The 12,307-nt window shown below is 41.2% G+C and overlaps 1 protein-coding gene across 2 annotated transcripts; it reads left to right on the top strand.

Annotated features, from left to right (window-relative positions):
• Nucleotides 1-380: 380 nt before the first annotated feature.
• On the top strand, nt 381-11,805 carry PLAC9 (placenta associated 9). 2 transcript variants are annotated; one of them, XM_071748341.1, is made up of 4 exons: nt 381-623; nt 8,843-8,943; nt 10,137-10,257; nt 10,372-11,603. In XM_071748341.1, exons 1-4 carry the CDS (start codon nt 566-568, stop codon nt 10,410-10,412), a joined length of 321 nt encoding a protein of 106 aa, XP_071604442.1. In that variant the 5' UTR covers nt 381-565; the 3' UTR covers nt 10,413-11,603. The 2 variants fall into 2 exon arrangements, with proteins under 2 accessions (XP_071604442.1, XP_071604443.1); XM_071748342.1 differs by lacking the exon at nt 10,372-11,603 and adding an exon at nt 11,619-11,805 and having other exon boundaries at nt 389-623.
• The last annotated feature ends 502 nt before the right edge of the window (nt 11,806-12,307 follow it).

Raw genomic sequence — 12,307 nt, 5'->3', positions numbered from 1 at the left:
ACATTTTTTCTGCAGTCTTAAAAATGAACAAGTCATGGAAAAAAAACCTTGTAAAATCACAACATAAAAAAATACTGTGTTGTCCAGTGCTCCTGCTTTCCCAGCCCTAGATGAAACCCTAAAGGGAAAGAAATGTCCAGCACCCCTTCATCCTCTCCCTTCATTTTCCTGCCCCACTTGCCCTGTCTGCAGGATTCAGGGCTCTTCAGCACATTCCAGTTGTAATCTGTGTAAATAAATAGAAGGGCAAAAATAAAAAGGAAAAAAAAAAATAGAAGGGAAAAAAAAAACCAACCAAAAAAAAAAAAAACCTGTGGGAAGTTTGAACCACTGCCAGCTTGCCCTGGTAACTGGACTTTGTGTGTGAAGCTGGAAGGGTGTTTTTTAAAAGGAGGGAAGCAGTAGAGAACAGCTCAAGAATCTTGGCTCAGCCTGGGCATATTTCCTCCTAACTCTGGCTAAACCTCAGCACGAGCGGCTGGACGGAGCAGTGGATGCAAAGCTGGGGAGAGAGGCTGCAGGGCTTTCCACCAGGACTGCAGCAGAGCCTGGAGGAGCTGGAACCATGCTTTTCCTTTGGACACTGGTGTTTATTTCAGTCCTGCAGGAGCAAGAACTCTCAGGTAAGTGATTCTGAGAAACTCTGGTCGCCCACAGCATGGTTAAAGCCTTTGCAGAGGATGGGAGGGGGAGGGAAAGCATTTCTTACTCTGTGGGGTTTATATGAAGATGGAACAGATATGTGCCCAACGCCTGTGGGAATGGTGTTTTTAATAGGAAAAACTCAATTTATGTGCTGCTCAGGTCCATGCTGCAGGCACATTGCTTTGGTAGAGATTTTTCCCTTCTCATGGGTGACGTTACCACCGCAGCATATTCTCAGAAATTTTCAGAAATTAAGAACCTCATTCAGGTGCTGCAGCCACTACCCTTCATTTCCACAATTACTTCTCTGGCAGTCTTAGTTACATACACACTAATCCACTCAGAAATGAGAGTGAAGTTCAAGGTGAAGGGAAAAATGTTTTATTCTATTCAAACCCTTCTTTATAGAGTTGCTGGTAACAGCAGAGCATTTTTTTCTCTTCTGCTTTGCATTAGTTATTCCTTAGATTTTAAGGCACTCAATGTCTTCTCCAAATGCCTTGGGAGTACAGAGAATAGACAGAGAACCTCTGATCAGCTCTGATCTGAATTTTGCTTCCATTACCAACAGATTAGTGCTGGTATGAGCTGCAATCACACTGTAGCTGATGGTGTGACTGAAAGCTATTCAGCTGGGCTAGCTGAAGGGTTTATAGTCCCTGTGTAACCACAAACCTGGCTTCCCAGACTGTTTCTATTATGTGTTTTCTGAGGCCCAGCCTTATTTTCCTTTTGCTTTTACTTCTTGACAACACACAGTGTTTGTATTTCATGGTGGAGTCAGAAGTTGCCATTATAACCCAACCATTTCCTGAAAAACTGATACTCCCTTCTGCCCTCAAGTCCTAGTCACCCTTCCTGGCCCTCTATCCCTCCCAAACAACTGGCTTTGTGCTGTTTATCAGGGATGAACAAAAATACCAATACCTCAGCAAGGGCTCTCTAACTTGTTCTCAACTCTACCAGCACTTACAACCTTCTTGCAAGTTCTGCAAGCATCATGCAAACTGTGTGAAACTGAAAAATGGAAAAAAAAAAAAAAAAAAAAATTGGCTGGAAGAATGTTGGTGGTTTGTTTATTGTTTTTTTTTTAGTCCACCAAAAGTATGATGTAAAACTAAGATCATCAGTGCACTCAGATAAAATCCAGCTAAATAGAATAGTACTTGAATAATAACTGCAGCAAAAACTACAACTCAGTATCATGCCAGGTGTTAGGTGGGAAGTTCCCAGCTAATTCCCTGTTACTCAAGGAATCATTTTCACTGTCTCAATGAGGAACTTCATGTAAGATGAGATATTATGTACCCTGGCTGGCTGACAGGCTTAAAAAAGTCATCCCTATTTTCCAACTTTGCTACCTTGAGTCAGGGAATCTCAATTTTGATTTCTTTGCTTATCTTCCCTCCTGATTCCCATGGGTTCCTCTTAAAAATGGTTCGTGGTTGACCAAAGTAGAAATTTTTTTTAATTTAGACATTAATATCAACAATTTCACATTCACAGAGCCAATGTCATGCTCTGTTTGGCTGAAAAAACCAAATATTGAGCACGCCACTAGGGAGAGCTCCAGTAGAAGCATTGATGCTCAACACTCCACTCTGTGGCATGGTTTTGTTTTTAAACAGCAAAAGTTTTTTTGGGTTTTAATGACAAGTTAGAGTAATCCAAGTGTAAGAATGTTTGGCTTCAGTCAGCTAACTTATTATGACTTCTCAGAAGATTTTGGATTCTCTGATACCCACATGCAACATCAAAACTGAGAACTATTAGCTAGACCATTGTCTGGAAACTAGAGAGAAAAAAAAATCCCTTCAGAACAGGCTATTTTGCCCCAAACTGACCACTTGCATTCTCACAGAACAGCATTTTGCCTCTGGGAGATAAAACTATTGCAATTTAGAATTAAATCCACAATAAAAGCTGATGAGAGACATCCCATCCTAACCCAGGCTTGGACTGATATTTCTCTCCTAATAAAGTAGCAGTGGCTTAACCCACACCCCATTTGTCATAGGTATTTTATGTCCTTATAGAAAATTGCTGGCATTATTGTCTCCAGTGCAAGGATTTCAGTCTTTGCAAACCCTGCTCTCTGAGACCCAACAAGAAAGAAGAAAACTTGTCCCAACACAGTGTATCCAGATGCAGGAATGTTTCTTGAGGCAATGAAGCCTCTCACCTCAAGATAGGGGTTCTGTAGTGAGCCTTCTTACAGCTTTTATGCACCTGTAAAACCCTGTGCTTTGTTATGTAGTTTAAAAGGAATTTATTAAGTTCTGTGGAGCTTGTAATCTCCACGTGTAAAGCAAAGGTTAGCACCAAACTCCAAAGAAATCAGGGGGTTAGAAACAGAAGACTCCTGCTGTTCATCTGCAGGGTGCAAATATTTATAAGAGCAGCTGATGTGGCCCAGGGGAAGCAGTTGTGAGTGCACACACCCAGTATCTGTGTCTGTGCACATGTAAACCTTGCTATTCTACTTCTGGAGTTGCTGCAGAACATATGAACTGTCTGCCAGAGGAAAACAGATCAAGAAAATCCTTAAAGTTCAAGTGTTAGGAAAAAAAAAACCAACTACAAGGATATTCAGATACAGATCCTATGAGGAGAGGCTGAGGGAGCTGGGGGTGTTGAGGCTGGAGAAGAGGAGGCTCAGGGGAGACCTCATCACTCTCTACAACTCCCTGAAAGGAGGTTGGAGCCAGGGGGGGTTGGGCTCTGCTCCCAGGCAACTCTCAGCAAGACAAGAGGGCACAAGAGGTCTCAAGTTGTGCCAGGGGAGGTTTAGGTTGGACATTAGAAAGAATTTCTTTCTGGAGAGGGTGATCAGGCATTGGAATGGGCTGCCCAGGGAAGGGGTGGATTCTCCATCCCTGGAGATATTTCAAAAGAGCCTGGATGTGGCACTCAGTGCCATGGGCTGGGAACTGCAGCGGGAGTGGATCAAGGGTTGGACTTGATGATCTCTGAGGTCCCTTCCAACCCAGCCAGTTCTATGATTCTATGATTCTTTCTTTGTTCTATCTTATTTCTTTCTACTGCCATCACTTGCTCATGTGCATACTACACAAGCACAGAGCTGACAAACAAGTCACAAACTCACCTCACCCCATGACCAAAGCTCCTGTTGCTAAACACAGACCAAAAGTCATGTCCTCATAAAATGGAAAAACTCTCTGTACTCACAGCTACCAGTGGTCACCCTCAAACTGGTGGTGGCATCAGATGCTCACGTATCTCACCTCCCCCATTCTCAAACCAGCCTTAACCTCACTTGTTCTGCACAACTTCCATTCTTTACATCTCCTACAACACAAAATATATCCCTTTGTCCACACACAAGTCCCATTCAGCTGCTAGCTCCAGCCTTCCTAACACTTCACCCAAGTTTCCAAAGCAAATACAGATTTGCACAGAGATAAATACAAAAATAAATAAGGGAAACTTCTGCTTACAGCCCACAGCATTACAACATGAATTAGAGTAACTTACCTGCAAATTAGAGTAACTTACCTGCAAATTAGACAGCTCATGCCTCACATCAGTCCAGTTCCCTGTAGTCATTTCCTGTTGCAGCAGCAAACTTGAGATTCCCTGTCTGCTTGTTCAGAAGCATGCTGGAAACATGGTTCAGCTGCCTTAAGAGAATATTTTGTTATCTTCCTTCCTTTAAAAAATATGCCAAACCTAAGTGCTTCTTACAATCACAGCAGAAAAAGAAAAGTGGTTTTTTTCAAGTGGTCATTTTGCTTCTGAAATCCATGGCAGCCATCTCCTAGTTGGGAGCCATTTGTACCAGGTCCCATTTTCCATATTTCACAAGAGAGACACATTAAGAACAGAACAGAACAGATCACATCATGGCACCTCACATGTAAACTGATGTGTAGACAAGGTAGGGAAGTGAGAACTGGCAGTTCATGGTACTCTGACCCCTTTCACTAATGCAATGCATCCCACAAAGCAGGAGATTTCCTCTTCTGTCCTCTTCTTTCAGGGGGAAAAAAGAATTAAGGTAAGTTTAATCTTAACTGATCAAGGATCTGAAATATCAGCCATTGATATCTTCTGTATCTTGATGAACAGAGTATGAGGCAGTCTGCAAATTGGAAGTTGACTTTCTTTAACTTCTAAAATTAATATTCAAAATAATTGATTTCATGGGAAAAAGTTATTATGGGATGTTTTCATTATTATCATGAGATTCATGAATCTTGAATTCCAGATGAATTCCTTGAATTTTATTTCCTGTTTAAAATCTTTCCAAGACCTGCCATTCAGGTACCAGTTGAAGTATAAAGTGAACATACAGATCACAGATTAATCCCTCATCTGGCATTAAAGATTTACAATGTACCTTCTTGGACTGATTTAGGAAAAACTCCCACAACTCTAAACTCTAGAAGGAGGTTCAGAGGTGCCTAAATCACAGCATTCAGCATTTTTTTATGGATTATGGCCTGGAGGATGCTCTATGTCCAATTAAAGATATGTTCCTGAGCACATAAGGATTTGAAGACAATCTGCTCATTAAAAAGCATTTCCAAGACAACACATTCTATCTAAACCAATTATCTGTGGTGTCCTAACAATAAAATTTGATAAGGATTAAGTTATATATAATACAGCTTAAAATTAATTGGTGCACACTGGTGGTAATTAGACCAGTAGCAGTATCCAAAGTTAGTCCAGTTTTTCCATATCTAGGGATTCCAATATAATTAAGAGCTGATATAACTGAGAAACTAAGTTTAAGAACTTGGAGAACAATTTGCCAAATTCAATCTGACTGACAGTGTTGGCTTGAACAGTCTCAGGTCTGAAAGCACAAGCAGTGACAGCATTACCATTGGTTCAGGTTCAAAGAAACTGAGCCTACAACTGACCAACCACTTTTGCAAACCATGTGATTTCTTGGGCTAAGATTTCCAAGTTCTGGGCATGCTGAAGTGGAGCTCAACACAGATTTAGCCAAGGAATAATTTAAGCAAGGATCAGCAAATGCCTTTGGAAGTCTGCTGCATTCTCCCCAAACTGGTTAGGGGGTTCACCATTTACACCTGATACTCAAGTTCATGACTTTGTTCCTGTTGGAACATAAATCCATTACTACCCTCTTCTAAATATAAATATAAATATAAATATAAATATAAATATAAATATAAATATAAATATAAATATAAATATAAATATAAATATAAATATAAATATAAATATAAATATAATAATTCTTATTAATATAATTCTTGATAAATAATAATTTATAATAATAATTCTTATAGAATGCTATCAGGAAATAAGAATATATAATAATAATTCTTATTAAATGCTATCAGGTCACTTTATACTATATTGTCCACGAATAAAAAAATGTTGTAAAGATAAGGCAGGACAAACAAGAACAAGCAGCACAGCATGTTTTCTTGAAGAAATTTTCTTTTTTTTCTCATTATTCCCCTTGGTCAGTCACATGATTTCAGGCTTCCATATTCACCATCTGGTTCCTATTTCCATCTCACTTGTCTTTCACTTGGCTTGTGGCCTGCTTTGTTTCACCCCTCCCTTCCTCCCAAGCACAACATGAACTCTCAGTTAACTTTCAAAGCCACACGGGTCACAGAATGATGCAAAAGGGATTTTATAGGCTTGAAAAGCAAAAGGGAACATTATGGTAGCTCAGTTTGACCTTCTCCATTGCTCAGACCCAAGAACCCAGCTCAGTCCTTCCTGCATCTTCAGAGAAAGAGAAGTTGCCAACACAAACCTGAGCCAGGCAACATTAACCACCTTCAATTTCCATCTCTAGGGGAGGAACAGAACTAAACAAACCTGGCACACACCTGACAGCTACCCAAAAGCTCCTTTAACAACCTCATGCAACTGCTGCTGCTTTTCACCCAAACTTTCCACCCAGCCTTGTGGTCCAGCCATCTTCAGCTAGATTAACAAAATAAAAAATAACTTCCTGGGAGATTTTCAAATTCTTCCATTTGCTCTTAGTCCAGGTCATGATTTCTGCTGCCATTCTACAGTTTGGTTGTAGTTACATGTGGGAATCTTCCCAGTAGTTGACAACACATCTGCAGCTACCTCCCCACAGTGCCTTTTGCTTCCCCTTCAGCCTCTCTCCAAGGTGATGGGTTGCAGTTCAGCATTCAGCTTGATGCTGAGAGCTGGGAATGTTGGAAAGGTGGAAATTTTATTCATCCCTGACAGTAAAACAGAGCTTACCTTGCTATCATCCTTTTATTAGAAAAAAACTAAGGTCTTCCTAAGAAACAAAGACTGCCCTCTGCTTTGTAACCTTCATTTCTGACACAGAATTTCAGTATCTCCATAGTGTTCCAGTTGTGATGGAAAAAAAAAATAAATGTAAAGAAGCAAAAACTGAAAAATGGCACACTTCAGTTAACCACTAAGTTAGAAGGTAACAAGGCTGGTGAAGGGACTGGAGCACAGATCCTATGAGGAGAGGCTGAGGGAGCTGGGGGTGTTGAGGCTGGAGAAGAGGAGGCTCAGGGGAGACCTCATCACTCTCTACAACTCCCTGAAAGGAGGTTGGAGCCAGGGGGGGGTTGGGCTCTTTTCCCAGGCAACTCTCAGCAAGACAAGAGGGCACAAGAGGTCTCAAGTTGTGCCAGGGGAGGTTTAGGTTGGACATTAGAAAGAATTTCTTTCTGGAGAGGGTGATCAGACATTGGAATGGGCTGCCCAGGGAAGGGGTGGATTCTCCATCCCTGGAGATATTTCAAAAGAGCCTGGATGTGGCACTCAGTGCCATGGGCTGGGAACTGCAGCGGGAGTGGATCAAGGGTTGGACTTGATGATCTCTGAGGTCCCTTCCAACCCAGACAATTCTATGATTCTATGATTCTAAGGCTCCCAAAACACCACCAGCTGCTACAAAGAGGGAAAACGTACCTGCCAGATTTCAGCAGTCTTCAGGAAACAGGAGGAACCAATCTTTGGGATTCTGTCCTAACAGCACCACCTCCTGGTGAAGGCGCAAAATAACCCCAAACAAAATCTTGCTAACAAATAAACAATTCTCCCTTAAGCTCTGCCAAACCGATTTCTAAATTACATCCAGTACACCAGATCACATTTTAATCATCTCCTCCCCCCCACCCTACACCATCCAATTTCAAGGATACCATTTCAAACCAGAGTGCAAAACTCTGCCACCATCAAACTGCAATGGCTACAAACCCATACTGAGTCCTTACTGAAATGTTTGCATCATCTTGATACCTCCACTCCAGTTCCAAATCTTGCACTGCAGACAGACCTGGTTGCTCTTCTTGTGTTTCTCACAGTTTATTATAACACAGCCTCACAGTTTCCTCTTTGTTACAAACACCAGGAGAAGGAGATTCTGCAGCTTTCTCATCACCACAGCTTGATCAGGGCTCAAACAAGAACAAGACCTGATTTTACCCACATGGAACAAGCTATGTTATCACTTTGGTGAGGTTTAAACTCACTATGCACACACATTTAAATCTAAATATTACTGAATGCTGCACAGAAGTTAGGAAAAGGAAATTGGCTCTGGTTAAAGCACAGATCCCAGCAGAATGTAATGTTCAAAGAGTACTGAGAGGTAAACACAGTTAACTGACAGAGATAAGTGACTTGGTCAGCAAATGGCACGAGATGAACACACAATTTTATTATTTCCTTCCCCTCTGCAACATCAGGCTGCTATGGGTGAGTTTCTGGGAGAGTGGAATCACCAGCTTGTATCCACTCAGGGTGGAAGTGGACAAACTGAGCTTCTCTCAAAGTTTTACCCTACCAGCTGCTTCTGAAGAAAGTCTAAAAGGAGCTGATGTGGAAGGCAGCTCTCCCCAGTGCTTAGGTTTTAGACTTGTAGAGACAGAGCTACAGTCTTTAAACTTACCCTAGGGAAAAACAGCTTGTGTAAAACAGACACACACACAGACAAACCAAAAAAATACCCCTGGCAAGAGAAAAAACTGTGTTCCAATCAGCTGTGACAAGATGTACAGGCAAGGAGACATTGCCAGCACTGGGGTTCAGCTGCAGTTGCTGAGAGAGGTTCCAATTCTACCTGGGACTCCTGTACTTGGGTTCATAAAGCTGTTTAGCGTGCCAAATATCACTTCAGAAGTCAGAAAGGTAAGGGCTGCTATTAAAAAGCTCCTGTTAATAAACTGTGGCTGTTTTGCAGCTGCTGCAGACCCTGTCAGGGTGTTTCCTGGAAGTCTGGGAGGAGGAAGCTGGTGCAATGAACACGATACGATCCACAAGCGCTTAGATATTATTGAAGAGGTAAGAGCTGCTGCCCTGGCTCCTGCACTAACCAGACCTCTGGCCCATCCTCTGGACCAAAAGAAAGGCAAGAAGAATGATTTTTCTAGACACTGTCCCTTCTTGAGTTTATTCTAGTCAAAGTCTGGCTATTTTTCCTGATGGTTTCTAACTCTCCATCAAGTCATCATTGCTGGAAAGGTAACATCCTGATGAATTTCCAACAATTGAATCAATCAGTGGCTGAATATTACATATCAGCCTTTTCTAAAATCATAGAATCATAGAATTGGCTGGGTTAGAAGGAACCTCAGAGCTCATCAAGTCCAACCCTTGATCCACTCCCACTGCAGTTCCCAGCCCATGGCACTGAGTGCCACATCCAGGCTCTTTTTAAATATCTCCAGGGATGGAGAATCCACCCCTTCCCTGGGCAGCCCATTCCAATGTCTGATCACCCTCTCCAGAAAGAAATTCTTTCTAATGTCCAACCTAAACCTCCCCTGGCACAACTTGAGACCTCTTGTGCCCTCTTGTCTTGCTATGTTTAGAACTTTGCCTTTCTCATAACAATCTCAGAACTGATACTTAAAAAGTTTCACATCTGCTCATGGCTAGATGTGAATTTTGCAGCTGACTCAAGACTGATGGAGGAGGAACTTCTGCTTGCTCCTGCAGATCCTCAACAGCTAAATGTCCTCTGGGAGCCTAGGAAAGCTGCAAAGTTTTAATTTTTTTTCTCTGGGGGTGTAAGCACTCGCACAATATGTGTTCTGTGCTAACAATTCCCAGCTGCCAACCAGCTGCATGCTGTCAGTTCTCAAATGGCAACTTTACCTCTCTCCTGCTCCAGTCCCAGCCCTCTTGTTTCCATCCCATCAGCTCCTCTTACCTCCCATGCAGGTTCTTTTCATGGATATGATGGTGACAGAGGAATGAGAGAAAATTAAAAACATATTAATGCAAAACTCCCTCCAAGAAGTCAAATTCTGGGTGTTTTTAATCTAGAGATGCTGGCATTTTAAATACTTCCTGCCACTAGAGGCCAGCATAACACAAGAAATATTTAAATCTGCACTGCACAATGTAAATTTAATTAGGTGTTAGCATTATGGGACATTAAATTTGCACTTCTAATAACACATTTGGTATAATTCCTTCCACTTTACATTTTAACAACCCCTTTTCTCCATTTGTTTCCCTTGTTTTATTAGACAGTAATAAAAACAGTGGAGCATCTAGAATCAGAAGTCAAATCTCTCCTCAATATCCTCAATAAGACCACATCAAATATCCCCATCACTCCTGGAACCTCACTTACAGATATTTTTGATGGTAAGTATCAAGTGGGATAAAGCCTCACTTGAAAACAGTGCTGCATGTGTTATTACTAAACTACACCATCTTTTCTCCCTCCAAGCCATGAAGTAATTCCTTCATTTAATTCAGTGCAGCCAAGGCCTCAGCTGAAATGGTGGATCCAGTCTTGAACACCAACTTCCAACAAGCACTTAATAAAGCAGAGGAAGAAAAGGAAAAAAAACCTCACCAAATAAACAAAAAACAAGCCAAGGAGTTAGATACATGAATCATGCAGAAGGGTTGATCAGTTGGGGGCTGGGTTTAGTCCTAAAAGAATTTCTAAGTAGGCCACCAGAGCAAGTAAGGATGACACTAAGATGAAAACTGTTTTCTTCCTCATTGCAAAAATGAGTAAAAAAAGAAATAATGCATCTGGAAAGTCTCAAACAAAACACAACACAAAGCTTTCTTACAAGGACAGTGAAATATGACTGCGTGTTCCCCAGCACTGGAAATGTTGAACAAGCACCACACCTTAGAACAGCAGGATGGACCCTGCTTTAAAATCCTGTAGTTTCATGTGTAACAAACAAAACAAAGGAGGGCAACAAAATACAAAAAATGTTATTGGAAGTATTACTACTTTGGTATCTTAAATCCAATTTTGACACACTCACACAAAACAACCTCCTGGATCAATGTTTTTGCAATAAATTTAAACACAACAGCAATTATTTGTGTGAGACCAGCAATTCTACATGTTCTGAGAATGCTCTGTCCTCTTCAGTCAGTGCCAACTATCAATAGTGCACTTAACAACTGTGGAAAATAAACCTCTCATGGAAAGGTCTGAGCATCCACAGACATGTTTAGGAAGCAAGTTTTGTCTGTGTTGGGTATTCTGTTTGTTCATACACACCTACAGACTGCAGCACACTTACATGAGAGCAGGCAGCAGCAGAGTTTAGGTTGGATTTTAGTTTTTGAAGTTGGCCATGACTGATGTGTCCTCACCACCTTTGTTATTCATCACAATTTCCATTTTTCTGTGAGAGGCAATTAATAGGTAACAATTAAGTGATTCCCTTAGAGTGATGATTTATTTTAAAAAGAAAAGTGTTCTAGAAAAGAGTGTTAGAGTGAATTTAAACTGGAAATCCTATGACAACCTTGCCATACTTGCAGCACATCTATAACAAGTGCTTCTCAGATGGAGCTTGAGACAACTGCTCAAGAATTGCAGAGTTCCAGGATCTTCTTTCTGTGTTTCAGTAAATCAAAGAGACAGTTCCTCACTTTAAAGTGATAGGATTCACATTTTAAAAAATGTTTATCTACAAAGATCGATCCTCATCTTATAACCAAAAATAATAAATCATCTCTTCTCTGTACAGATATCAGCTGAGCACTGTGAAGACAGAAGACAGCTGAATGCACCAGTGCTGTCATAAACCATTGCACTTTTGTTCATTTACTAAGCCTGTGTTTCCACAATCTGAGCAGGGGTGAACAACCCTCACCTGTAGTTTTCCCTTCTGTGTTGCTGTGCTTTCTAATAAACAGGTGTTGCTTTCAGACACTGCTTCAAAGCTTGGTTTTAAATCTTCCAGCAGCCCTACTCAATCACAAGTGCATTTCAAACACAGCCCTCCCAGTAAGACAAAGTGGGACGAGTCAGAATTTATCATTTGGATGCACATCCACCTTATTCTGGTATCTTTACACATTTCTTCCTTGAAGAAGTGACAATGCAAACCAGAACTAATTCCAGCATCCATCTCCACCACACCCCCTTTTTATTTCATGAAAAAAGCAACACAACTTCTAGGTAAAAGGGCCTGACCCTTACAGGATGGAGAGAGCACACGTGTGTGAAGCAAGAGGGGTTTGCACATCCTTGATTAACAAGCAGTCTATTTTCACTGATCTAACTCCAAAGTCCCTCCCCTTGCACTGTTTTTCTTTACACATTTTGATTTTGAGAACTGTCATCTGAAGAGAGGCCACCCATGTTAGCAGAGAATAAAAATTCAGAGCTCCCAGAGTCAGAGAACTTGCAACAGGCAACATGAAAATACTGAAG

Source organism: Heliangelus exortis, chromosome 7, assembly GCF_036169615.1.
Source record: "Heliangelus exortis chromosome 7, bHelExo1.hap1, whole genome shotgun sequence".
Lineage (NCBI taxonomy): Eukaryota > Metazoa > Chordata > Aves > Apodiformes > Trochilidae > Heliangelus > Heliangelus exortis.
Note: the sequence above shows the minus strand (reverse complement) of the source record. Positions and strands in the feature narration are given on the sequence as shown.

What these genes read in the sequence shown, in the direction of transcription:
- PLAC9 (XM_071748341.1), top strand. Translation starts at nt 566, where the DNA reads ATGCTTTTCCTTTGGACACTGGTGTTTATTTCAGTCCTGCAGGAGCAA. An exon ending in GCAGGAGCAAGAACTCTCAG is followed by an intron (nt 624 to 8,842) that starts GTAAGTGATTCT and finishes GCTGTTTTGCAG; the next exon opens with CTGCTGCAGACCCTGTCAGG. An exon ending in GCTTAGATATTATTGAAGAG is followed by an intron (nt 8,944 to 10,136) that starts GTAAGAGCTGCT and finishes TTGTTTTATTAG; the next exon opens with ACAGTAATAAAAACAGTGGA.